This window comes from Macrotis lagotis, chromosome X, assembly GCF_037893015.1.
Source record: "Macrotis lagotis isolate mMagLag1 chromosome X, bilby.v1.9.chrom.fasta, whole genome shotgun sequence".
Taxonomy (NCBI): domain Eukaryota; kingdom Metazoa; phylum Chordata; class Mammalia; order Peramelemorphia; family Peramelidae; genus Macrotis; species Macrotis lagotis.
Genome location: NC_133666.1, coordinates 422124874 through 422150878, shown reverse-complemented (window position 1 = coordinate 422150878; position 26005 = coordinate 422124874). Strand labels below are relative to the sequence as shown.

The window sequence follows — 26005 nt, the reverse complement described above, 5'->3', positions numbered from 1 at the left end:
TTAATAATTACCTAGCTGTGTGGCCTTGGGCAAGCCACTTAACCCTATTGTCTTACAAAAAAAAATAACAACAAAACCTGGAGAGCTAAAGTACCTCAAGAAAACTAAAAAATTCTTTTTTAAAAAAAGCTTATATTGAGAAACATAAAATTAGAAAGTGCAAAAGCTGCTCATAATAACCACGGTCACCAGGCAGAGGGCAGATGACCAATTGTGGTGCCTTATTCTGAAGGTCTGAGGAAGACACCCTTGTCCCCTTTTCTTTCCTTCACATGACTCCAGTTGCTTCCTCTTTCCTTGATGAAATAAAGAATCCTTTGTGGAGTTCAAAGCCTTTCAAAACCTGACTCCTTTATACCTTTCCATTCTTTTTACATCTTAATCCCTACCCCATCACCCACCCCCTAATCTGAGACCCAGTGACTGCTCTCTGCAATTTCTAGATCCAGACACTCTTATTTCAGGGCACATTCACTTCCTGTCAGCTTTCTTGGAATGTTCTCTCCTCCTCATCCATGCCTCCTGGCTTAGTTCAAGTCCTAACCTTTCTACAGCAAAACCTTTCCCTCTGTTGATTGTTTCCAGTCTTATTTGGAGATGGATGTTTGCATTTTGTCTCTCCTATTAGACTGTGCCTCCTTGAGCATCAGGGGCCGTTTTCAATCTTTCTTTTGTATTCCCAGCGTTTAGCAAAATCCGTGGCACATAGTAGGTGTTCTATAAATTGTTAATTTGCCGAGTGGTTAATCGGATTGATTGCACCGGGCAAGTCAGCCCGTTTCACCTTCTGTCTTTGCTGCCGGTGGTGTTTGTGTGTCCGGGGGGGTGAGTTCTGAGCTCCCCATGGTCCTGCTCGGAAAGGAAGAGCCAGAAGGCTGCAGCTGGACCACAGAGCGCACACACAAGCCGCCACACGCCGCGGCCCCAACTCCAAACTAAGTTCCCTCCCTCAACTGCCCTGTTAAACATCCCTTAAGCCCTCCCACTTCGGTGCGGACCAAACCATTGCCTCCTCCGGCTCAGGCGGCCATAAAAGCGACGTCGCTGCCTCTGGGAGCCGCGGCTCTGCCCGCTCGCAGGGGCCGCCCGGAGCCTCCCGTGTCTCGCCCCGCTGGCCGGGGGCGCCCCCCCCCAGTTGGGGCGCAGGGCCAAGGCGGGGGCCCGCGGGAGCGGCCAGCCGCGCTCCCCCGCCGCGGCGGGGGCCGGTGGGCAGGGCCCGGTTTGCCGAGCGCTTCTCCCCTCGGCCGGCGGAGGCTCCAGCTCCGGGGAGTTCCATTCAGGGTCTGGACTCTGGAAGCGGTTCCTGCGGCGGCCGCGGCGGCGGCGGCTCCCCGAGCACTCGCGCTTCACCGGCCGAGGCAGGAGGTGAGGCTTGGCGGGGGGACCCCGGCGGGGGGCCTGGGGATGCGCCCGGCGCCCTGCGCCTGCCCCGCCGCTCGGGGTGCGCGGGCCCCCTCCCCCCGGTCCTGGCCCTCCGCCCCGTCGTTCTCCGGCCCCGGCTCCCGGGAGCATCCGGACCCGGTCTGCCGCGGGCAGCCAGGCGGCCCCGCCGCGGGTCTCTCCCTGGGCTGCGGTGGCCCCGCGCTCCCTCTGGGCTTTGCGCCTCTAGCCCCTCTTTATTGGTTCTGCTTGGTTGAATTAGGAGGAAGGGGGAGCAGTTACTAGGTCAGGCAGCTGAAGTTTCCAGCTTGCAGTGAGGAGCGGGAGGAAACTGCTGCTTTGTGAAGGGTCTGTGTGTGTGTGTGTGTGTGTGTGTGTGTGTGTGTGTGTGTGTGTGTGTGTGTGTGATACATAACGAACCCCCAGATCTGGAAGTTGCAGCTTCAGAAGTTAATCCGAGAGCGGGGGAAGGGATCGTCATGGAGCTAGGGCTTCAGACCTACTTTCCTTGTCTGGTTCCTGCGGTTGTTCCTTAAAAGAAAAGCCAATGCTTCATGCTAAATACTTCGGGGGGGGGAACTATATCAGCGATAAGGAGCTTGCTTTGTCTTCCCACCCCTCTTTCGGGAGGTTGCTGGGACTCTGGAAGTTGTCCCCCTTCCTCCTCCCGCGATGGTCTCGAATGTCTATGCTTTCTTTGAAAGCACACACATTTGAAGAATTAAATTATCTTTGGTTCACTAGTGCCCCAGATCGCTCGGTAGAGTTCAGTAACTAGGCAATAAAACATAGCCATACTGTGGGAAGAAGCCCCCGATGTTTGCTGCCCGAGCTTTGGGTTTCTGTCCTGTTATTGTTATTATTACAGACGTGGATAGTGCGAAAGAATGGGGACGCCGTCCACCCACCCCTCCCTTTTCCCCCTCCCCTTTTAAGCGGCTTTAGGGGGAAGGAAGAGATCTTTGGAGTGTCCTTTAATTCCTTAGTTAAGTGGAGAAAAAACACCTGGTACAAGGGAGCATCTGAGTACTGTGCTGTTTAACCCCTTCAGTTTGTTACCCAGATTGAGTAAGTGGCTCCTTTTCTAATTCTGCCTGTGATGTAGGCATGCTCTGGGTTTTTCCTTGGGGCCAAACTTATGTCCTTTAAAATCTGGCACACATCTGTCACAACATTACATGAGACTCTAACTCTTTCAATGGTTGACTTTGAAAGGGCTACTGACTAGTCTCTTTTCAAAAGGGACTTTGACATTAAGATTAAAGAATCTTCAATTCTAAAGATATTTCCTTGATTCCCCTCTGTTGATATCAAAGATATTTTAAGGGGTTTTTTTTCTATTCAATTCTTTTTTTCTTCACTTTTATGATTCTGTTCATTGTGTTTAACATCTGATATCACAACCTGTGGTCAGCCAAATATATTAAACAGTATTAATTTTATTACCAAGTTTTATCTAATTAACAGCTAGATTTCTGCATTGATGCTATCTCAGTATTTTATTGTAGCTGATAAATGGCTTGAATCAAACATGATACACCAGGATGAAATTAGAAGTAAAAATGGTTTTGATAGGAGTAATTTTTTTAATTTCTTGGTAATCAATGAATATTGAATAAACTTTAGCTGGTAAAATATATTTTGAGCTATTTGGAAATTTGTTATTTGTGCCAAACCCATTTAGCTGTGCCCCCAAATACATTTGTGGTCTAACTCTACATCAAAATTAATGATACTTGGGGTTTCTTTTTTTTTTAGACCCAAGTATTGATTTGTAAATTTTTACTGCCTGGCAAAGCTGGATCAACTGCCCATATCTAAAGGTATATTATTGTAGCAGTACACTGCCCTGGTTACTAAGTGCAGCATCCTGGGAGAGTTAATAGACAAAGCCTTCCTAGGCACCTAGCAGTATAAAGGATCCTAGAAAGTGTAAAGAATCTAGCTAGAGTGTATTTCTCCTTTGGTGAGTTGCATTATGGTTTATAAGATTAAACTGATCTCAGAACTTTTTTCTTATGTCAGTTGATATCAGTAGACCAGTGAAAAAGAATTTAATACTATAAGACTATTACTTGACTTACCTAAAGTGTTACACCATATGTAAGAGAATAAAAAGTAAAGCCATAGTATCTTTATTCTACCCTTTATATTTAAATTGATAGAATGAAGTAACTGTCTAGTAATTATATGGGTAGTGAAGAAGTCTTTCCTTCTAATATTCTTGATTAAAGAAAAACTTTACTAGTTTTGTCTCAGTTTCCAATTTAAATTTTTTTCAAAATAGTGATTTTTTTTAACTTTTAGAATCATTTTCCACTCTTGAAAAGTACATCTTTAATAACTTAATAGCAAAGAAAAGTACATTATTGGATCTTGGAAACAAAGACAGAACAGTGGCTGTAGATGGTGCTGTGTGGAGTTTCAGATTGGGCCAAGTTTATTGGAAAAATTGGATTTCACAATTTGTGGTGGGAAGAACATTGAATTGATCACTTCACTTCTTTCAATACTTCCCTTATTAGTGATCAGAGTGCATTAGACTAGTTGGTTTACCTTGCCTCAATAATAATGATAAAAATAATAGTAATAGCTATTAATTATATAGCACCTCCCATGTGTCAGGCACTATGCTAAGTAATTGACCATTATAATTTCATTTTGATCCTTACAGTAACCCTGGGAGCTAGGGGCTATCATCATCCCTGTTTTCTCAGATGAGGAAACTAAGGCAAAGAGAGCTTAAGTTACTTGCCCAGAGTCACACAGCTAGTACTTGATTAAGGCTAATTTGAACTCAGGTTTTCATGGCTCCAGTTCCAGGGGCTCAAGCCACTGTACTATCTAGCTGCCTTAACTCAATTTCCAAAGATGTAGTGAGCAAACAGCATGGAATCTTCTATTAATCTATCATGCTTTTGGACTTTGCGCTAGGCCAAGTTTTCACTGGAAAAACCAAGGTGTTAGACAAATGTTTCATGTGATTATCAAGTATAATTAAATGAAAGGACTCTTCTCTCTTTTTTTTCCCTTAATACAGTAGAGCATTTATTTGTGAAACCCAAATAAAAGAAACCTTCAATCAATTTGAATTGTCTTTGCTACTTTTAGGGGAAAGAGAGAAATAGCAGGAAAACAAATTCTTAATGGGAATGTAAATTTAAAATAAACCCTCAATTTTCAGAGTTCAACCTGAGGTTAGTATACAATCAGCCCATTTCCCCCCCTATTCTCTCTCATTCTTTCTTTTTTGTTGTTGTTTTTTTTAGGTTTTTGCAAGGCAAATGGGGTTAAGCGGCTTGCCCAAGGCCACATAGCTAGGTAATTATTAAATGTCTGAGATCGGATTTGAACCCAGGTCTCCTGACTCCAGGGCCGGTGCTTTATCTACTACACCACCTAGCTGCCCCTCATTCTTTCTTTAGCTAAAGTGCTATACATGGTGAATGAATATGAATATATAATCGATTGAAATAAAGCAATTCAAGTTTCTTTAAGAAATGTTTATATTTCTAATTAATCTGTAAGGCAGCTAGATGGTGAAATGAATAGAATGTTGGCCTGAAGTCAAGAAGACCTGAATTCAAATAGCTCTCACACTTAGCTGTGTGACCCTGGGCAAGTCACTTAACACTGTTTGCCTCAGTTTCCTCATCTGTAAAAATGAGCTGGAGTAGGAAATGACAATCCACTCCAGTGTCTTTGCCAAGAAAACCCAAATGGGGTCATTGAAAGTTGGACATGATTGAAACGCCTTGGCAACGACAAAATCAATTTGTAGGTATATTTTGGCATATGCAGTAATACTAAAAATTTAATGGATATTTTAAGAATGGAGTTCTATCAAAAGAAAAATTTCCTGATAAAGTCTTACTTAATCAGAAAACTTTCCTAAGTAAAAGAACTTACATATTCCAAACAATTTGGTTAACTATGATTTTTGCTCTACTCTTATCTTTCTTTGATTCTGGAGACAAGGTTATTCTCTTTGTAGTGACTTGGATTGAAGTTGTTGCAGATCATTTGAACCCTAAAGATTCTGAGAGGGGAACAATTGAAATGCTATTGAATTTCTAAGGAAATCATTTAATCCATAAGAATTAATATTGCCCTTTTTGTTACTGTTTTGTCTTTTTCTTTTACTATTAAGAACTTTTACTATTAAGGCCTCTAAAGATTCTTCCAGTTTTTAAATATATGATCTTATGAATTCTGTGTAGAAAAATAAAAGCATGACTATCTAGAATCATCAATTATTTGAGTTAGAGAAAGTCTTATCCTTTTCTTTGGGGGGGGGAGGAATCCCTTGATTTTCTTTGTATAAAATGATACCTTTAACTGTAATCATCTTTCCATTTTACAGAAAACTTTCCTTGTGCATTCATTATCATAACTGTGTAACTTATAGGACCAAATTAGTGTTAAAAGTGTGGTGAAATTTTTGAATATCACAAATAGTTTGAAGCAAAATTTTATAAAAAATTGAGAGATCATTTTGGACTTTTTTTCAAATAAGATTATAATTCTTTTATCAGGAAACCTTAATATTAATCCCTTAAAAGTGCCAGGAATGAATCAAAAATTTGATGAAGTGGACTTTTAAGGATTATTAACCCTAGTTTAGAGAAAGATAATTCCAAATTCAATAATATCCTTTTCCAGTCAACATTTAGACCACATGGAGGAGATTCTGAAATACTATTTTGCCCTCTTCAGTGATTTTCTTCCTTGAGATAGGAAATTAACTGAGGTTAAAACATGAATGATTTCTTTCTAGCACCTTACATTTTCTTCCTTCTGATTATGAGAAGGATCTAAAAAACAGTTGATTTAGCAACCCAGGTTGTTAATCTGATCATTTTTTTTTTAATCTGTAAAAAGCACTTGGGTGATTGTTGTTGTAAGGGAAAAAAAAATGTTTTGGTTTTGTTAGGAAAATCACACAAGAATTAAAAATTTTCAAGACATGATCTTTTTCTATTGATAAGTTTCAATAAGTAAAACAAATTACTTCCTTTTTTCTAGCCTGTTTGGTGGTAAAATAAGGAACATGTGGACAATTAAACAATTTGAAGCTGACATCAAGCTGTGATTCTAAAATTGTAAATACTTTAGAGGAAAGTTCAAAGGTGACTACCTTAGCCAGAGGAAATGATAAGTTATTTAGGCCGACAGCTTTTTGGAAGAATTAGTAAGAATCTCTCAGTATGTTTTATGCATCAAGCAAAGATCAATGGATTTCAAAATTGGGCTATTCCAGATAAGGCTTTAAAAATTACACAGGCATATGGGAACTCTTTAAAGAGGTTATGTAGTAATGCAGACCATTTTGTTTCAGATATCATACAAAAATTTATGTTTCATATGTTTTATAGTTTTTTTTTCAGGAAAAATTATAGTATGCCTCAAGATCTATTATTCTTGGTGACAGGTTTACTAAGTTGATTGGAGGTTATTTAAAGAGGGTGATGATCAAAAAACAAACAGTTCATCTTATCTTTTTGTTGTGATTTTACTTATCCAATAATAATTAGATCAAAAATTCAATTTAGTCAAATCATCTTGTCAAAAAAAGAAAAGGAATTAGACAAACCAAAAAGAGTCTACTGAATTTACTTTAAAAATGTTTTTGGGAAAAAAAATGTCTAAACATAGTATCACACATCCAGATTCATTGTTCTAGAAGGTACTTCAAAGACCATCTGATAACAGCAACTTCATTTTAGAGGAAACTGAAGTTCTAAAAGAATAATTAATTTGCTCAAAGTTGTCTATATAATAAGTTGAAGTGTTATAACTAAAATCTAAGACCTCTGACTTCGAGCTCTTCCTCTTCATTTTACCACATCATTTTCCCATGCCACATACTGTTTTCTCTAGTACAGCTCCCCACATAGACATTTTGGTATGCCCCTAACTGCATGGTACCACTCTTCCCAAACCATACTTGTTGTTTTTGGTCTTCCTATAGCTGAAGGAGCTCAAGTAATGCTTTCTTAATCCATATTCCATTTTTCTTCTGTGATTATAAGGAAGGCGGGTGCTTAGGGAAGGAAGGCACTGTGTTAGTCCTCACAGTTGGCAAGCAGATGGTTAAGCAGGCTGCTCTGATTCTTACTCTGCTCTTTGAGATTTTACAACATCCCTAAGGGTACCAGGAAAATAATGGAGAAGGCCAGTGGCCAGAGGCAGAGCTGAGTTTCTTCAACTTAAGGGTCAAACAGAACAAAAACAGATTGGAGCTATCAGTGTTTGTAAACAAAGTTCATTTACCTTAGGTCTGACAGACAAGATGCAGATTGCATAGCATTTACTATTAAGAAAATTATGGAATAATGGGAAATTACAGTTTCTTTAGGATATTATAACTTTCCTGTTGTTTTGATCATATATTTCAGGTAGCTTTTCCATGTTTTATGTTTCATTTTATCTTGAGCCTATTTTATGGATATAGATATCCACTTTTCCTCTGCCCAAGAGGGTGGAGACTATATCTTCTACCACTTAGCCTAGAATCGTTCATTTTTAAAAGATACCTAAATGGATCTATGATCTCAATCAATGTTGCTATTCTCCCCACAGGTATAGATTGAAATCCCTCCAGGTTTTCTGGGCATATGCCCCCTTGTATTTACTTTAGTGTACTGAATACCCTAACAGTACTGTAGAAGCTGTCTATCTGTTATATCTTAGGCTTGCCACGTGACCAGCTACTTTCTTTTCTAAGGATATATAACTTCTAGTTTCTTTTATAACAAAAATGTCAATATGAATAGAATTTTTGAGTATTTCCAGAAGTGTCAGCCTGTGGGCTGTTGGGGAAAAAAGGATCATATACAGATTGGATTCCCAGCAGTTAAATTAGTATTTATAGAAAGCTTCCAAAGTATGAAGTTCTTAACATTCTTTGCCTAAGTTTCTCCTACTCTACCACTCTGCAAAAGAAGGGAACAATATAAGATTTAGGGTTATTTTGTATTTTTTTTCCAGTTTCATGGTCACCAATTCAAATATTTTAATATATATGAAAATATTTATTGCATATGAAACAGGCCAGTTGAATGTATCTTAAGCAATTTCAATTTTGTTGGCAAGATTCAAAACATCTTAGTTTGAAGCAGGTGGGATATAGGTTTCTTTTTCTTAGTTCTGAGCAATATGTTGACCTTGATCTCATCAGTGTCATTCAGTTTCTCTGCAGTCCTTCGATGTTTATTGACTTTGCTATGCACATGGATATCAGGATGACGTCTTCAGTCTTTTTCATCACAGACTCAGTTGTAAGGAAAAACAATGATGGCATAAGTGATCAAACTTGTTCTTCCTAAGGATGCTTTCCTTAAGCATCTTGAGCTGCAATTGGATTTTGTTTGTGCTTTTTTCTTACATATACCCTTCAACAAAATTCTCTTGGTCTTTGATTTGGTTTTTTTTTTTTTTTAAATGTTCCCTTTGCTGCCTTTGGTGGCATCTTGGGGATGGACCTTCAAAGTTTTGTCAACTTTAGATGGCGAATCTAGTGGTCAACCTTGGAATGATAGATTTCTCTATTCTTAAAATAGTCTAGTTCCTGGACAGTAGAGTAAAATGTCCAGTTTGCTATCTGGACTAACTTGGAATATTTTTAAAACCATGAAATCACCTCTGGACATTTATGAAGGTTGCAATAGGGCATTTGTAGAGGTCACATAGTAAGGGTTTAATAAATTTTGCTTGTCTGAATTGAATGAATTAATGTTTGTTTGAACTGAATTAACAGTGTGAGACACTGTTGTTTGGAATTGCTCAGTCATAACTAACTTGATAACGAATACTTTGGACTATATAAACAAGGCTCTAAATGCAACTAATGATTTTAAGCTTTGTGCACCCCAGATGATAAAGGCAATATGTTCTGCCAAATGTTGGCCTGGATATAGGACATTGTTGGCAGCCCAACAGAACTTCACTGCTGGATGAAGCCTGACTGGGCAGAGCACTGGAAATTATTTTGGGATCTGTCTTTCTCTTTAATTTGTACTGAATTGTATTTTCTGATACCTTCTTAATATATTATATATATTAGCTATATGCCATTTATCTCCTAGAGTCCTTATGAGGAACCCAAAAGATAAAAATTGTAAAGTGCTTAGAATAGTGCCTGACCCAGAGTAGGTACTATATAAATAATAGTTATCCTTATCTTCACCATCCTCATCATCATCACTATATGATCATAGGCAAATTACTACTTGTAACAACATACTAGTGGATCTGCCCTCCCGAAGTCTCTTCATTCCAATTCATTTTGAATGACCCCCAGCCAGAATGTTGAAGTCTGATTTTCCTGATTCCAAGACCAAATCACTGTCTCTTAAACTAGGCTGCTTCTCAAGCAACAATGTAATTGATGGATAAAGATAAATACAAATAACCATACAGAAACAGAAATGTGTTTACTATCCTCCCTTGATATCCATAATCTCTTGGTACAATCAGTGAAATAGGAGATAGTAGGAGGGCATGATATCAAGGAGTGTCATGACAATTTATTTGGGAAATGATGAATTAGGCATACTTTGATATGACAAAAATGCTAATTTTGGTGTCAAAGAATCTGACTTCATGTCCTGACTTTTTTATTTGTCCCCATGTGACCTTGGGCAAATTGCAACCTTTCTAGACCTCTGCTTCCTCATCTGTAAAGTGAGGGAATGCATTTGATCATCTACAATATCTCTTCCAGCTCCAAATCTAGAATGTTTTGAATCTATAATGTTTTACATCAAACTTTTCTGTTACTTGAGGATATTTGATTCTTTTGATCTTCACCCTACAGATCATTAGAATGTTCATGATTGGAATGCTTATTAGACTGTTCAATGATTGGAATGCTGAAATTATTAAGTATGAGACATGTTTTTCTTTCCATCAAGATCTCTTCTTATTCAGTGACTATATGCAGAGAGAAGAAATGATTTCCAGTGACTATATGCAGAGAGAAGAAATGATTTTTTGTTGTTAATATGAGATCACAGTTTCTCTTTGCTGCCTTTTGGCCTAGGAAAGTAGATTGTAAGAAGGCATGAGACACTGACTAGAGAAATTAACCCTTTTTAGCATCAAATATTGGCACTTTTTGAGTGTATGTTCCAGATAATTTAATGAGTTAACCTCTGTATTCTTTGTATAATAGCTTTAAAGTGTCTATTAAAGGAAGTCACAGTTATAATTTATAATTATAACTATTATTTGAAGAAAAGTTAGAATCTAAGAGGTACTATAGTTCAAACTACAAACTACAAACTACAACAAAGAATTCAGACACACTTCATTTAATTGTGCTTTGTAAATATTGCATTTCTTTTCTCTCTCTCTTTAATAAATTGAAGATTTATGGCAAGTCCAACATCATAAGATGTTGAAAAGTCTATATAACAGTTTGGTAATTCTCAAAGTATTTTCGACTTTAAGCTATTATCATATCTGTTATGGTTATCTGTGATCTTTGATGTTACTTTGGTAGTTGTTTGTGGGTACCATGAACCACACATGTATGAGACAGCAAACTTAAAAAACAAACGTTATGTATGTTCTGACTACTCCACTTACCAATCATTCCATGTCTCCCTCTCCTCAAGTTCCCTGTTCCTTGTGATAAAACACTATTGAAATTAGGCCAGCTACTAATCCTGCAATGATCTTTAAGTGTTCAAATGAAAGGAAGAGTCATTCTATGAAGTTGTCCTATTTTAACTAATTGCCACAGGTAGCCCAACCTTTACCCCATCACCATACTGATCAGTCAGGAGCCATCAACCCCTCAAACAGTAAAAAGATTAAGACTCACTGAAGGCTCAGTTAGCATTTTCTAGCAATAAATTATTTTTTAAATTAAGATATGTACATTTTGTTTAACATATGATTGCACACTTAATAGACCATAGTACAGTGTAAACATAACACATATACTCTGGAAGACTAAAAATTTTAAGTGAATTGATTTATTGTGATACTTGCTTTTTTGTTGTGGTCTGGACTGGAACTGGCAGCATGCGTTTGGTTGGCTGGTACTTAATTGGTGTTGTATCAATCAGTCAATCAATAAGCACTTATTAAGCACCTATCAGATGTTTGGCACTCTGCTAAATATAGGCTTATTTGAGACATTTATATTCATTTTAATTAATTTTACTTTGAAAATATGAATTAAGTGGAAAATAATGTAAATATATCAAGTAATTTGTATGTTTAGTTAAGGCTCATTGTATTCAGTATCAGTAAATAACTGCATTTTCTCAGTTAGAAATTATTTTAAGTATGCATTTCTGTTAAATCAGTGGCTACTTAGAGAAGATGATGCCTTGTAGCTATATATTGTACCTTTTTCCTTTTTGAACTCACCTGACCTGAAGCAAACAGCCTAGGCTAATAATCGCTTCTTGATATTTATTTCCAAATGATTTTTTTCAAAGTTATTGTAATGTTTAGAATATTGAAAGCAAAGCCTCGGTTCAAAACTGATAATGTGATGAGAAGACTGTCATTTCCTACACTGCTATCAGACCCTGTGGATTAAAGATAAAACAGCTCAAAAAGTTTTTAAGGTTCCATAATCTCAACAGTCTTTCACTATTTTGTGGCCATCCTTTTATTTGTCCCTAAATGACTATCACACTTCCCATAGTATCTATTCTAAAACTTCTCTTCTCAAACATCCTACAACCTTCCTAATTCTCAGCAGAGGGCTATTGCTTGATTTGTTGAGGAAAAAGAGGGTATACCTCAGAATTGGTATCATTCATTATTCTTTATTCCATTCCCTGACAAAGAGGTAGCCCTTCTTGTCATTCTAGGACCCATTTCCTGGAGATTGTCCCTTGGTAACACCTTTTCTTTGACATTAAAAACATCTTCTCATTCTTAAAGAATCTTCATTTGACTCTATTGTGCATCCAGTTAAACTATTGTCCAATATCACTTCTCGATCATCTCTAATGCCTAATGACTTGTCAAGTCTTATTGATTTTACCCTTATGATTTATGTTTGCTTGTCACTTTCCCTCCATCCACATGGCCACCACCTTAATTCTCACCCTCATTACCGCTTGGCTGCAATATTAAAACAGCTTCCTAATTGATTGTCTGATTGTCTTTCTCTGCTCCAATCAATCTTCTACAAAGTTATCACAATTTTTCTATAATACAAATCTGACTATGTCATTTCCTGACTCAAGCTTCAGTGCTTCCATATTGCTTTCATGATAGAATTCAAATACCTGGGCTTGTATATTCTTCATACTCCTTCTCTGGCTTACTTTTCCATGCTAATTTTACATAATAGCACTTTAGAGGTATTCTGCATTCCATCCAAACTGGTCCAACTGCTGTTCCCTGAACTCAGCATTCCATTTCCTTTCACCTTGTCTTTTCAAAGATTGCCCCCCCCCAATTCCTGGAATGTTTGCAGCCCTCACTTACCTCAATTTACTAAATCCCTAGCCTCATTCAAAGTTCATCTCTTGGGCCAACTCTCAGGAGCAGTCTCCTTCCTCAAATTATACATTTATTTACCTCTAAATGTTATTTCCCCTAGTGGAATTTTGGCATCTTGAAGGTAGAGACCTTTTTTCATTTTTGTCCTTGTATCACTAGTGTCTAGCACATTCCAAAACAATCAGATCCCAAAGGTATTTAAATAATTGAATACTTTTAGGATCTGATTGTGTTGGAATCCTGCCCATGATACTTAGTAACTGCATTACTTTGGCCAGATTGCTTAATCTGGGACTTTGTTTCCTAATCTGTTAAAATGGGAATACCAATAGCAATAGAACCTAACTGGCAGGTTGACTGAAAGTATCAAATGAGATACAGCCCTTGATAAACTTAAAGCATTATATAAATGTCAGTTGTTATTATTAGTGCCTTTTCTTCTTATAAACTGTACCTCCCTGAAAAGAAAAAAAAAAACTTAAAGCACTAGATTGTTGTTATTGCCTTTTGCCCTCATGCTCTTTCAGGGAATGACTGTTCTGTGTTCCTGATTGCTTTGCTGATTATGACATTTTGAAGTGCTGTGAATTTTCAGAACATTAAACATGCCTATAATTGAAAGTAGTCATCTGTAAGAGGCAGTCATTAATTCATTCATCATACATTTATATAGCATCTACTTTATGCCAGATGCTGTTCTAAGTTCTAAGGATACAAGAAAAGGGAAAATACAGTCCCTGCCCTCAAAGAGTTTACCATCTTATCCAAACCAATACATATATGAATCCTTCTCCTCAAGAAGTTTGCATTTAATGGGGAAAGAGAAGCTAGAAAGGGACAGAGTCCATTTGGGGTAGAATGGTTTGGAAATGTCTAGGAAATGATGTGGAGGCTTGGATTCCCTATTATTTTGGTGAAAGGGGGAATGAAGAAGTTGAAGGTGATGGCAAGAGGGTAGGCTCTAAAAACTGGAAAGTTGGGCTTTATATGTCCAACTGGACTCTAAAGAGGGGAGAAAAGTGCAGTAAGTATGGTTGAGGCCATCTCTAATGGACTGTTTAGACAGCCTTTGTTATAAACCATTGAATAATTCTGGCAGGAAACTTCCTCTTGAAGTCAACCAGACTGAGCTGGAATGTCTTCCCAGAACAGCTTACTTTTCCTATTGGGTTACTGCTACCATGAGTGAGTGATTTGGTCTTTTCTGCCTAGAAAAATCTGTCTTGGATTTTGTGTCTTCTGATATGAACTGTGATGAACAGCCCACCACAGTCCTGACTTCACTTTCCTCCTGACACTGCTGCCACGTGTCTCTCTGCATGCTCCCCCACCCCACCTCTGTGAACAAAAGGATTAGGACCACATGCCTACAAGTCAACTCTCTAGTTGTCCAGTGGTCCCAACTGCATCCCTCTTTTGCGTATATTAACAGGCTGCTGATGGTGTAAGTGTATCATGAACACTAAACTGTACTGATTGTTCTCTGAAATGACATTTACTGTGTGTAGATGTGGCCTCTAAGTGCTGTCTCCATTGTGCACATTCTCTGTGTAGCTTGTTAACATGAAGGATATACGGCTCAGTATTTTCTATTTGAGATCAGTGGCGCAATGTTAATGTAACAGAGAATGCCTATTAAAGGGAGAAAAAAGAGGCTTTGCTAGCTTTTGTTTTGCTAGATGGTGGGATTTTCAGTGTCATTTTCCCTATTTTTTCTCTTGCCCCCTTTTTTTTTGGTTAATAAAATGATAAAAGTTTCTTTGTTTTCTTGCATTTGTTATGTAAAATCATAAAAGTCCTTTGGGAAAAACTGTTCTTTGTCAGAAAGAGGCTTAATTCCAAAGCTTCAAACAGCAACCTCTTAACAGACAAGACAACTTTTATCTCTGCTAATAGATTTTTAAAATAGATAATTTGTCACCTTATAGTCTCATGAAAGAAAACTGAGAATCATGAAAAGCTTACTGGCACAGGAATGATTTATTCCTGCACCACCTAAGGTAAGACTAACACCTAGTTTAATCTCATTAAAAAGAAATGATGCCTCAATATTGACCAGCATTTTTTTAAGGCAGTAAGAGAGTGGTGTATTATAGATAGAGTTTGAATTCCGTTTTCAGATGCCAACAGGGAATTTGTTGAGCAACTCCCAAGTATACCACATAAGATAATGAACTCAAGTGAAAAGAGAAATTGCTCCATTTTTTTTTTTTTGGAGCTAAGTCCTTTTTACTAATATTAGATCTGTCTAAGGCCAATAGAGACTGTTAACCCATGAACTACCCAATTCATTAGATAGTGAACTTCTTGATGGCAGAGACTTTTCTTTTGCCTCTTTATTTTTATCTCTAGTTTTTTGCCTGGCATATAGTAGGAACTTAATAAATGCTGTTGACTAACTAATCTCAAAAAAATGAAAATATAAAAGTCAGTTAGTGTTGGCTGGTCTATTTCCAATGCTCCGAGGTTCAAGTTTCCCTTTCCCTTACTGCCTCATTGAATCAATGTTCCAAAATGTTAGTTAGTAGGAAATTCAGATATCTTTTAGATCATTCTTGCCTTTCTAACTTTCCTTGAGGTAGTATTTGTTCCTCTAACCTCTCCTTGAAGATCTCGAGAAAAGGGGAATCTCCTTCCTTAGAAGTCATCTGTGCTGGTTGGGTTATCTTGAATCATTAGGAAGTTTACCCTTTTTGAAGTCTAAATTTACTTCTCTGTATCTTCTACCCATTGATTTCTGAGTCCAAAAAATAAAAAAAGTCTAATTCTTTTGTCATGAGACAATTCTTAAAATATTATCAGAGAAAAGCTATTGGGTTTCCCTGCCCCCTACCCCAAGTCTTCTTTTATATAGGTTAAATATGCCCACATCTCCACCAATATTATCATTGCCTGCCTTCCATTCCTCCCATACTACTCTTAGTTCTGGATGCTATTCCTTTATTAATGTAGCTTAAAAATGTATTAAAATGACTTTCTAGTGTTGCATATCTATGTTGTGTAATTCTGTATTCAACAAATCCTACCATGGGGATGGGAGGGATTGGGTAGAAGAATATATTTCAATCCCCCAATATTGTTTTCTTTTCAAATAGCTAAATACTGAGCAATGTGGATTAGTATGTATTTATCTAATTTGGGCCTAGTACAACAATGATAACATCCCATTTGTATTGTACTTTAAGGTTTATAAAGCTCTTATCACTAACACATAGCCCAGAGACAGATTTTGACTCATTACATTGTACAAATACCATTAAATTATGATATAATCAGCCTTCCAGACAAATTTTAAAAGTTTTCTTGGAACCTTTATTACTCCTTCTAACCAATAGCTTTGTACTAGTGTATTTGATTTCATGGATTACCAGTGAACTGATTATATAGTATCAATGCTTTGCATTTTTGTGGACATCTCATAGTTGATTATTTTTTTACCTAATTTCTCGTTTTTTCTGGGATTCTTCATTTTCTAAGTTCTAGAATTACAAATTTTTGCCAGAACACCGACTATCTTATTTAAATGAATTAAATAAAGGTCAACTTGGATTGATAGTAAACAGGACTAACAGGAATTATATAGGTTTTCTTGATTTTTTTCATAAATTCATAGATTCATGCAATCTCAAGACTGGAAGGAACCCTAGAGATCATCTTTGCCAGCATTTTACCTTTGGTATGTCACCTCCTCCGTTACATCCAATAAGTGATCATTCAGCCTGTTTGAAAACTTTAATTCCTCTCAAGGCAGCTTTTTGATGGGTTTTTCCACTGTATTCATTGTTACAAAGTTGTTGTTTCTTTCTTTTATTTGAGCCAAAGTCTCTATTATTGAACATGCCAGGCTATTACTGTCATGAACTTTGACTGGTTTGTAAGTTGAGTGTTCATCATATTCCTGATATTGGCAAGTCTTAAAGGTTTCCATGATATTAAAACTCAAAATAGTGTGTTTGTGTTTGTGTGTGTGTGTGTGTGTGTGTGTGTGTATGTGTATGTAGAGAGAGAGAAAGAAATGAGACATATTGATATACAAATACATATTATTATGATAGATGTGTATTTTTATTGTTTGTGATAAAGGCAACAACAATTGCTTTTTTAAGAGGTTCATCAGCTTTAAATAGCTAAGTCTGTAATACCTAGTAGAATATAGTATAATAATTGACTCTTATGTAATACTTTAATGTTTACAAGCACTTTATGTAAAAAATAATTTTATCCTCATGCCCACCCTATGAGGTAGATACCATAGTACCCCAGCTATCTTGCCCACCCTTGAGATTCTACCTCCCTGGAACCTGCTTTTTTAATTGGTGAGTTCCTGAGTAGGATTGTTGCTCCAGGCATGATTACTTAACTCCTGGCTTAACTCACCCTCCAGACTGCCCCACCTCTTCACCAGAAGCATAATTCTCACTTCTCCCTGCTTCCATTTTCTAACTTTCCTTTATCAGTCATCTTGCCCATTAGAATATATAAGGTCCTTGACTGTACAGACTATATCTAGTGTTTAGCAAATGTCTGGCACCTTGATGATGATGTTTGTCTGTTGATCTCAAAGAAAACCATGGCATTGGGGAGGTGTCATGATAAGCACATGAATTGGATTTGAGTGAGGGGGTGCTATGCTAAGTCACTAGCTTCACTTTCTCCTTCAGACCCATCTGTGTCCAATAACTGATATGAATCAGAACAACTGGAGGTGGTTCTGGAATATTAATAGAGAAAGCAATTATTAAATGTTTTCAATCTAAAGTTAAGTGAATTGTTTATGATGATATGTATGCATATATACATACATGTGTATATATACATATACACATATATGCATATATGTGTGTGTGTGTGTGTATATATATATATATATATATATATATATATAGTTAATAAAGTACAAAATGGGGATTTGACTTCAGTGTCTTTTAACTCCAAAATCATGGTTCATACTGTTTGATAACCTACTGTATGTAGCAATGTAAGCCTATATGAATCTTCATTTTCATCTTCCTATTTAGCTCTGGGTCTAACTCACTGTCCATTAAAATAAATATGTCTAAGATATATTCTGATGGATAAGTTTTATAAGCTTCCTGTTTAATTGCCTGTCAGAGTATAAACAATAAACATTCTTCATCTGTTGGGTTTTTTTTTTTATTTTTTCTGTGTGAATGTTTATTCTGAACTTTTTTTTTGAGATATTATGATTTTTTTATTAGAGGATGTACTAAGATGTTTTTGGGACATGATACAATCAGCACAGTGTCATCTGAAAACACCAACATCTGGAGAGCCTCACCATTTTTATGTAATTGAATTCTCTTGTATCTCCTATCAATGGTAAACACCTTTGAACCTCTAATACTATGCCATCCTTGATATTTATTATTGGGGCAGTGTCTTTGAACAAAGTTATTACTGTTACATACTTTAAGGGGTTTTTTTATATGTTTGACATATACACACAGGACACAGACATCATCAAGTAATAAATTTAGTGAGCTCTTGTATTCTTTACATCTTTCTGGACAATTTTGTAATTGTTGAAAAATGGTCTCCTGTGGAATTTTATATTTGAAAGTCTGTTTCCTTCTCATAACCCTCATCAAGAATGTTCCTAGATGTAAATGTTAGATTATTCATGCTTATAAGCATTTTTTATATAGATGGAAAAGTAGAATTAGGAGACTATTAATTATTGATATGTTTTCAGTCAACTTGTTGGTGATAAGGTGCAAGAGACTAAGATCACTTTTGAAAAAATATGAAATTCCAAGCTTCTCTCTGAAAGAAAGGCCCATTTCCCTCAAGTGAAAGTATCATTATAATTATGCTATGTAGTTTCATGTTCTGAAACTATGGTCTCTTTAAAAAAATGAAACTGAATGGTATCCAAAGGGCCATTGAGAAACCGAATAAGCTGCTGCACATTTCATTTCAAATACTGGAAGAGAAAGAGGATACCCAAGGTTGAGTTTACATAGTCCATGGGTATCCTGAGGATATCCAGAGAGTGGAAGGTACTTGGCATATTAGGTGAACTCTCTGTGGCAAAATTATAGGAAGAAAAGGACAAGAATACAGTAGATAAACGGGCCCCAGGATGAGCAGGAAGGAACATCTGCAATGTTGGAGAGACTACATAGATGCAATCATAGACAATTTGAATATGAATGATGCAGTTTGGGAAGGGGTCCAATTTAAAATTAGGTCACAGATTCTCTCTCTCTCTCTCTCTCTCTCTCTCTCCCTCCCTCCCTCCCTCTCCCCCTCCCTCTCCCCTCTCTCCCCTCTCTCCCCCCTCTCCCTCACTCTCTCCCACCTCTCTCTCCTATTCTCCCCTTCCCTTCCCCTTTCCCCTTCCTCTTTTTCTCTGTGCCACTTTCTTTTTCATTCTGTCTTAAAGATTTTTCAAAGTGGTATTTGTCTCAATTATATGGAGATTTCTAGTTTATTTCTTTTTACATATTTCATTTTTATCTCTTCACTTTGCAGTGAGGTAGAGTATAAAGGGTACAGGTCTTGGAGTTAGGTTGGATTTGTTTTAGAATCTTAGCTTCCTTATTGTTTTTTGAGACCTTGACCAAATCACTTCAGATGTCAATTTTCTCTTGCTCAAAATGACAAGGTTTATAGATAGGTCAGAAGGCTGAAAATGAACCAATGTACTTTTTTCAATAAAAAAATAGATTGTAGAATATAGAGTTAGAGCATATTTTATAGACCACCAATTCTAACCTGCCTGTGTTATAGAAAAGGGACTTTAGGTTCAAAGGTTCAGTGATTTGCTCAAGGTCAAACAGCTAGTAAAAATTCAAAACAATGTCCTCCAACTTCACATGCAGTTTGCCTTTTCCTACACCATAGCATACAGTTCAAGGAGATACAAAATATTTAAAATGGATCATTAATTATTGCATTATGAGCATTTATAAAATAAAGTGGTGATCTATAGGAGCTAGTATGGGTTCACAAAGAATATTCCATACTAAGGTTCCTTTTTTATGATAACTTACTAGATAAGTAGGTAAAATTTTATGCTTATGTCATATTCCTATCTTATTTCAACAAAACATTTTTAGGCTATTCTAAACTAGATAAAAAATGTTACTAACATGCTATAATTATAGGGATTTATAGCTGGTTAAGTCAATCCAACATTAATCAATTAATACATTGCATAATATATTAATATTAGCTTGGAGGATACTTCTTGCTGTTATGTTCTTTTGAGTTCTATACTTTCAATTCAGCTCTTTTTTGTTTTGGTTTTTTGGTTGTGTTTTAATTGTTTCATGAATAAGTCATTGATGGCATATGAGAATAATATGAAACAGATGACAGACCTGACATATAGATTACAGAATCAGTTACTAATAGATCTTGATAAGCTGGGTTTTTTTTTGGGGGGGTTGGGAGATGAGACAATTGAAGTTGTGCCTTGCCTGTGTTCATATATCTAGCAAGTGTCAAGCATCTGAGGTCAAATCTGAACTCAGGACCAGTGTTCTATCCTCTGTGTCACCTAACTGTAATATGAAATTTAAGAACAATAATTAAGAAGTTCAGTCCAAATGGGTTCAGAAAATCAAGTCCAAAAATACTGTTCTGGGAAACTATAGATAAAGAGTATTCCATATGAAAAAATATTGCTAGCTTTTGCTTGACTGTCTAGTAATGTGCTTTAGTTTCCTTGGATTATATTAATATAGTATACTGATCAAGGAAGTTGTCATGCTGTACTTGGCAATGATCAACTTATATCTGGAGTACTGTTTTAAGAAGAACATTGATATCCTGGAATAAAACCAGAATGACACTTGACATGAGGAATTGTTGAAGGAACTGGAATGGAATAGACTGAAGAAGAGAAAATTTCGATTGAAGAAAGGGAGAAGTAAGAGGATGAAAGTTCTTACATTTATTTAAAAGGTTTTCATAGGAAAAACTTTTATTTGCTGTGTAGCTTCAGATCATGGGTAGTCTTTACCAGGCAGTAGATGGTATCAGAGGGTCTTGACTCTATCTAAAGAATAACCTAACAATTAGAACTGACTAATAATGAAAGTATTACTTTTTAAGTATTGAGTTCCCTATCATCTATAGAATTCAAGCAAAGATGGAACTTGTCTTGCTTCAATCTACTATATAACCTTAATATATGTAATAGGAATTTGTGATCTAAAGAAATATGTGGGGGCAGAACCAAGAGGGTGAAAGGATCGAGTGTTAGGCACTCTCTGATAAAACTTATAAACTAAGGATTCTAACTAAACTTTCGAGAGACAGAACCCACAAAGGGACCCAGTGAGGCAGTTCTCCTACTCAAGGTAACTTGGAAAAGAGCAGAAAGGCTCTGCTCCCCGGGGTTGCAGGGCCAGCCACCAGAGGGGTGGCCCACCAGAGCAAAAAGAACTTCAGCCTCCCGGAGGCAGCTCAGGGTGCTGGGAGCCTTGGCTCACAGCAGTGGCGGAGTCTCCTGAGCTATACCCCGGGGAGCACCGGGCACAAAGTGAGGGAACAGCAGAGGGACCTCTGCCAGAGCCAGCAAGAGCACATGGAGCCCAACCCTCAGGGCACACAGCAAGCAGTGGTCTTTAGGCAGCCCAGATCCTGGAACAGAAGCAGGCGGAGCCAGTAAGCAGGAGCCCCCAGGGCATGAGCCCATTGAGCTGAGGGAGGGGAGTGAAGAGAGACTGCAGAGCTCTGTCCTCTGCCCTTGGAACAGGACTCTGGGGCTCTGACCACATTCAGATCCTGATTGTAGTCTAGGACCCCCATAGAACAGCAGGGCCCCTTCCACCTCAGCCCCATGGCAGAGGTGGGGCACATATGGTCATTCACAGACCAGGAGGGAGGACAGAGCCTCACACACTGAGACCCTTGTGGGAGTATCCCAAAAGCTCAGGAAGCACCCCCAAACCAGGCTCAGGCTGGGAAAATGAGCAAGCAGAGAAACAAGAGGAACACCATTGAGAAATATTTTGCAAATGAGCCCAAGAAGTATCAAACACTCAGTCTGAAGATGAGCAAGCACAAGCTCCTGCATCTAAAGACTCCAAGAAAAACAGAAATTGGGATCAGGCTATGACAGAGCTCAGAAAAGACTTTGAAAATCAAATGAGGGAGTTAGAAGAAAAACTGGGAAAAGAAAGGAGAGAGATGCAGGAAAAACATGAAAATGAAATCAGCAGCTTAGTCAAGGAAATTCAAAAAAAATGCTGAAGAAAATGCTAACAACCAGTTTAGGTCAAATGGATAAAACAGTTCAAAAAGTTATTGAGGAGAAGAATGCTTTAAAAAGCAAAATTGGCCAGATGGAAAAAGAGATAAGAAAACTCTCTGAGGAGAACAAATCCTTCAGACAAAGAATAGAATTCAGGGAGATTGATGAATTTACCAGAAATCAGGAATCAATACTTCAAAACCAAAAAAATGAAAAATTAGAAGAAAATATGAAATATCTCATTGAAAAAACAACAGATATGGAAAACAAGTTTAGGAAAGATAATTTAAAAATTATTGGAATACCTGAAAGTCATGATCAGGAAAAGAGCCTTGTCATTATTTTCAAAGAATTACTACAGGAAAATTGCCCTGATATTCTGGAAGCAGAGGGCAAACTAGAAATGGAGAGAATCCACCGATCCCCCCGAGAAAGAGATCCCAAAAAATCAACCCTTAGGAATATTATAGCCAAGTTCCAGAGCTCCCAAGTCAAAGAGAAAATATTACAAGCAGCCAGAAGGACACAGGTCAAATACCATGGACCTGCAGCCAGGATCACACAGGACTTAGCAGCAACTACATTGGAAGCTCGTAGGGCTTGGAATACAATATACCAGAAGGCAAAAGAGCTTAGAATGCAGCCGAGAATGAACTACCCAGAAAGGCTGAATGTCCTCTTCCAGGGAAAAAGAAGGACTTTCAATGAACCAGGGGAATTTAAAATGTTTCTTTTGGAATGGCCAGAGCTGAACAGAAGGTTTGATCTTCAATACAAGGACTCAGGTGAAGCATAGAGAGTAGAGGAGAAGGGGAAAATATGAGGGACTTAATGATGATGAACCGCATGTATTCCTGCATAGAAAAATGGCACTGATAATATTCATATGAACCTTCTCAGTTAATAGAGCAGGTAGAGGGAGCTTTTATAGTTGAAGCACAGGAGAAAGCTGAATTCAAAGATAAAATATGGTGCAAAAATGGAGTCAAAAGAAAAAAGGAGAAATGTAATGGGAGAAAGTAAAAGGAGAGGGGGAATAGGCCAAGATATTTCATATAATAAGATTTTTCTTTATTACAATGAGCTATTGCAATGATATGGAAGGGGGAGGCAAGGGGGAATGAGGGAACCTTTGCTCTCAGAGGTGGCTAGGAGAGGAAACAGCAAATATACTCAATGGGGTATAGACATCTGGAGTAAGAAGGAGGGGGGAGCAGGGGGAAGGAGTGGGGATGTGAATAAAGGAGGAGAGGATGGACCATGCGGGGAGAGTGGTCAGATATAACACATTTTCTTTTTTACTTCTTGCAAGGGGCTGGGATTGGAAGGCCTGTCCAGGACCATAGGGCCAGGTGGATGCTAGGCCTAAGGGGTAGTATGGGGGCTCAGGGCCTCTTGGCCCCAGGACCAGGAATCTGTTTGCTGTGCCACTCAGCTACCCTACAGCCGAGTCAGAGTGAAAGGAGAGAGAAAATATAGTACATGGTAGTGGAGAAATAAGAAAGGAGGGAGTTGCAATTAGCAATGGCAACGTTGGAAAAAATATGGAAGTAACTTTTGTGATGGAATTACCATAAAGAATGTGAGCTACCCATGACAGAGTTGTTGGTGTTGGAACAAAGACCGAAGCATATTTTTTTATTATTATTATTATTTTGGGGAGGGTGCAGGGTAAATGTGGCTGGGTGGCCTGCCTGGAGATGAATAGCAGGGAGAACGTTGGTTGTCTGAGGCCAGATTTGGACCCGGGTGCTCCTGGCTCAAGGGCCAATGCTCTGTCCACCACCCAGCCACCCCTACTATTATTACTATTTTATTTTGGGTCTTTTTTTTCTTCTTTTTGGTTTTTGCAGGACAGTGGGGATCGGGTGGCTTGCATGTCACATGGCTGGGTGATTGTTGGGTCTATGGGGCTGGATATGGGCTCCGGTGCTCTTGGCTCCAGGGTTGGTGCTTTGTCCATTGCGCCACCTGGCCATACCTATAATTATTACTATTATTTTTTTAATTTTAATTTTTTTCTCTCCCCTTTACTTTATCGCTCAAGCAAGTCTATTTATGGGGGGAGGGGGTATTTTGTTTACTACTAAACAAGAATATTTTATTAATGTAAAAAAAAACCATTTGTATGAATAGGAAAGGTACAACCTTACAGGACAATTGATATTCAAGTACAGTCGCATTCTTTCTCTCTGTGAATCGATAATGTATCATACATCTTAGTATTCCAAGTTGGCTTCTAATCACAGATGATGAAGTAAAGATTTGGTTGACCCCAAATATTAAGTATAAAAAAAAAGAAATATATGATTGAAAAGAATGTGTGTTAAGATTGAGGAATAATTGACAGAAGATCTATGTTCCATGGGTATCATCTTAATGTCAAAAGAAAATAAGAAAGGCACCTAACATTTTGATGGGACCCCTGAAGAATTTAAGGGGAAGGCATAGTAACAGAATGAGCATGCATGGTGGGGTGGGGAGATGTTGTATTATTGGAAGGAGCATTTTCACAAAGGCCAACTTGAATATTTGAAGGAAGAAGATAAACAAACATTTATTAAGGGCTTATAAGCAAAAAAAAAAAAGACAGTGTCTGTGCTCAAGAAGTTTACAATCCAATAGCACATAAAAGGGGATAAGAAATAAAGGCATTCAGCTTGGAGACTTGGTGTTGAAGTCCAAAAATCAAGATCAGAGGCAAGGGGGGACTAAAGGCTCCTTCACACAATGGAGGTTCCAGGAGGAACTCACCAGGGACAAGAGGGTTTGTCCTGGTGAAAGGATATTCCAGAGAAGGATGCAGGAATGGTTGGATATTCGAACCCAAAGAGTACTCAAAGGGAAGAAATTCCAAGATGAAATAGCAACTCTAGAAGTCAAGATTAGAGCTGGGAAGGAAAGTTCATATTAAATATGTCCACATTGTTCATCATTTTGTTGGTTTATATTTTGAAAATAAAATAATCTTTGGGGGTGCTGGTAGATTATTGCCACTGCCTCAGTTTAACTAAATGACCTCCTAAGTTTCCTTCTTCCGGCAGCAAGGTCACTGAGTAGATAGAGCACTGACCTGGGAGTCAGGAGGACTTGAGTGCAAATGTGACCTGAGAGACTTATTAGCTATGTGACTTTGGACAAGTCAACTTAATCCTGTTGTCTCAGTTTACACATCAATAAAATAGAGAAGGGAATATCAAACTAATTTAGTATCTTTGTCAAGAAAACCCCAAATAGGATCATGAAGAATCAGAAACTACTGAAACCACTCAATCAAAAAAAGTTTCCTTCTTAAATGAGAATGCTGTAATTTCATTATGTGGCAAATAGTTTTCCACTATTGTCACTGAAATCTCCTCCTTTGTGAACCAGATCTAAGACTTCATTGGCATGGGAACACCCCCTTCAGTACAGATGTTCATCTGTTCTGAGTACTTTATGATCAGTTTTCTGAGGTCATTGAGTATTTAACTTACCTAGGGTCACACAGCAAATTTGTATTAGGGATAGAACTTTTGAAACCAGGTCTTGCCAAATCTGAGGACTACTTTTTATCCACTCTCCTTCATTTCTAACATTAAATATCTTTTTTTCTCCCTATTGTGAAACCAGTTCCCTGTACCTTAGAAACTCTGAGGCTTTGTTTCATGGAAGACTTAACAACCTATTCAGGGCAATTTCTTAGGGACAAAGGGTTTGAAAATAAGGTCAACTCCCTTCAGCAGGGGAACAGCCTGATAAAAGCTTGCTAGCAAAGTGCCAAATACAAGCAGGAGGATTTCTTCTTCTTTTTTTTATCTTCAACACTACAGCATTTGTTACAATATATTAAATATGTTTGGGAGGGAGGAGGATGGATCTATCTTAAGTAAATTTATTTTCCAGAAATTAACTTTTACAAACTGAAGTGATTTTCAGACTGGA

General features: G+C 37.7%; 1 protein-coding gene across 1 annotated transcript in view; it reads left to right on the top strand.

Moving 5' to 3' along the window:
* The first annotated feature begins 203 nt into the window (after positions 1–203).
* The window catches only part of LOC141499209 (uncharacterized), a 210266-nt gene continuing 184464 nt past the window's right edge, over positions 204–26005 (top strand). The window contains exons 1-2 of the mRNA XM_074202060.1: positions 204–216; positions 941–1365. Coding sequence (XP_074058161.1) covers positions 204–216; positions 941–1365 — 438 coding nt within the window. The remainder of the gene's footprint in view (positions 217–940; positions 1366–26005) is intronic.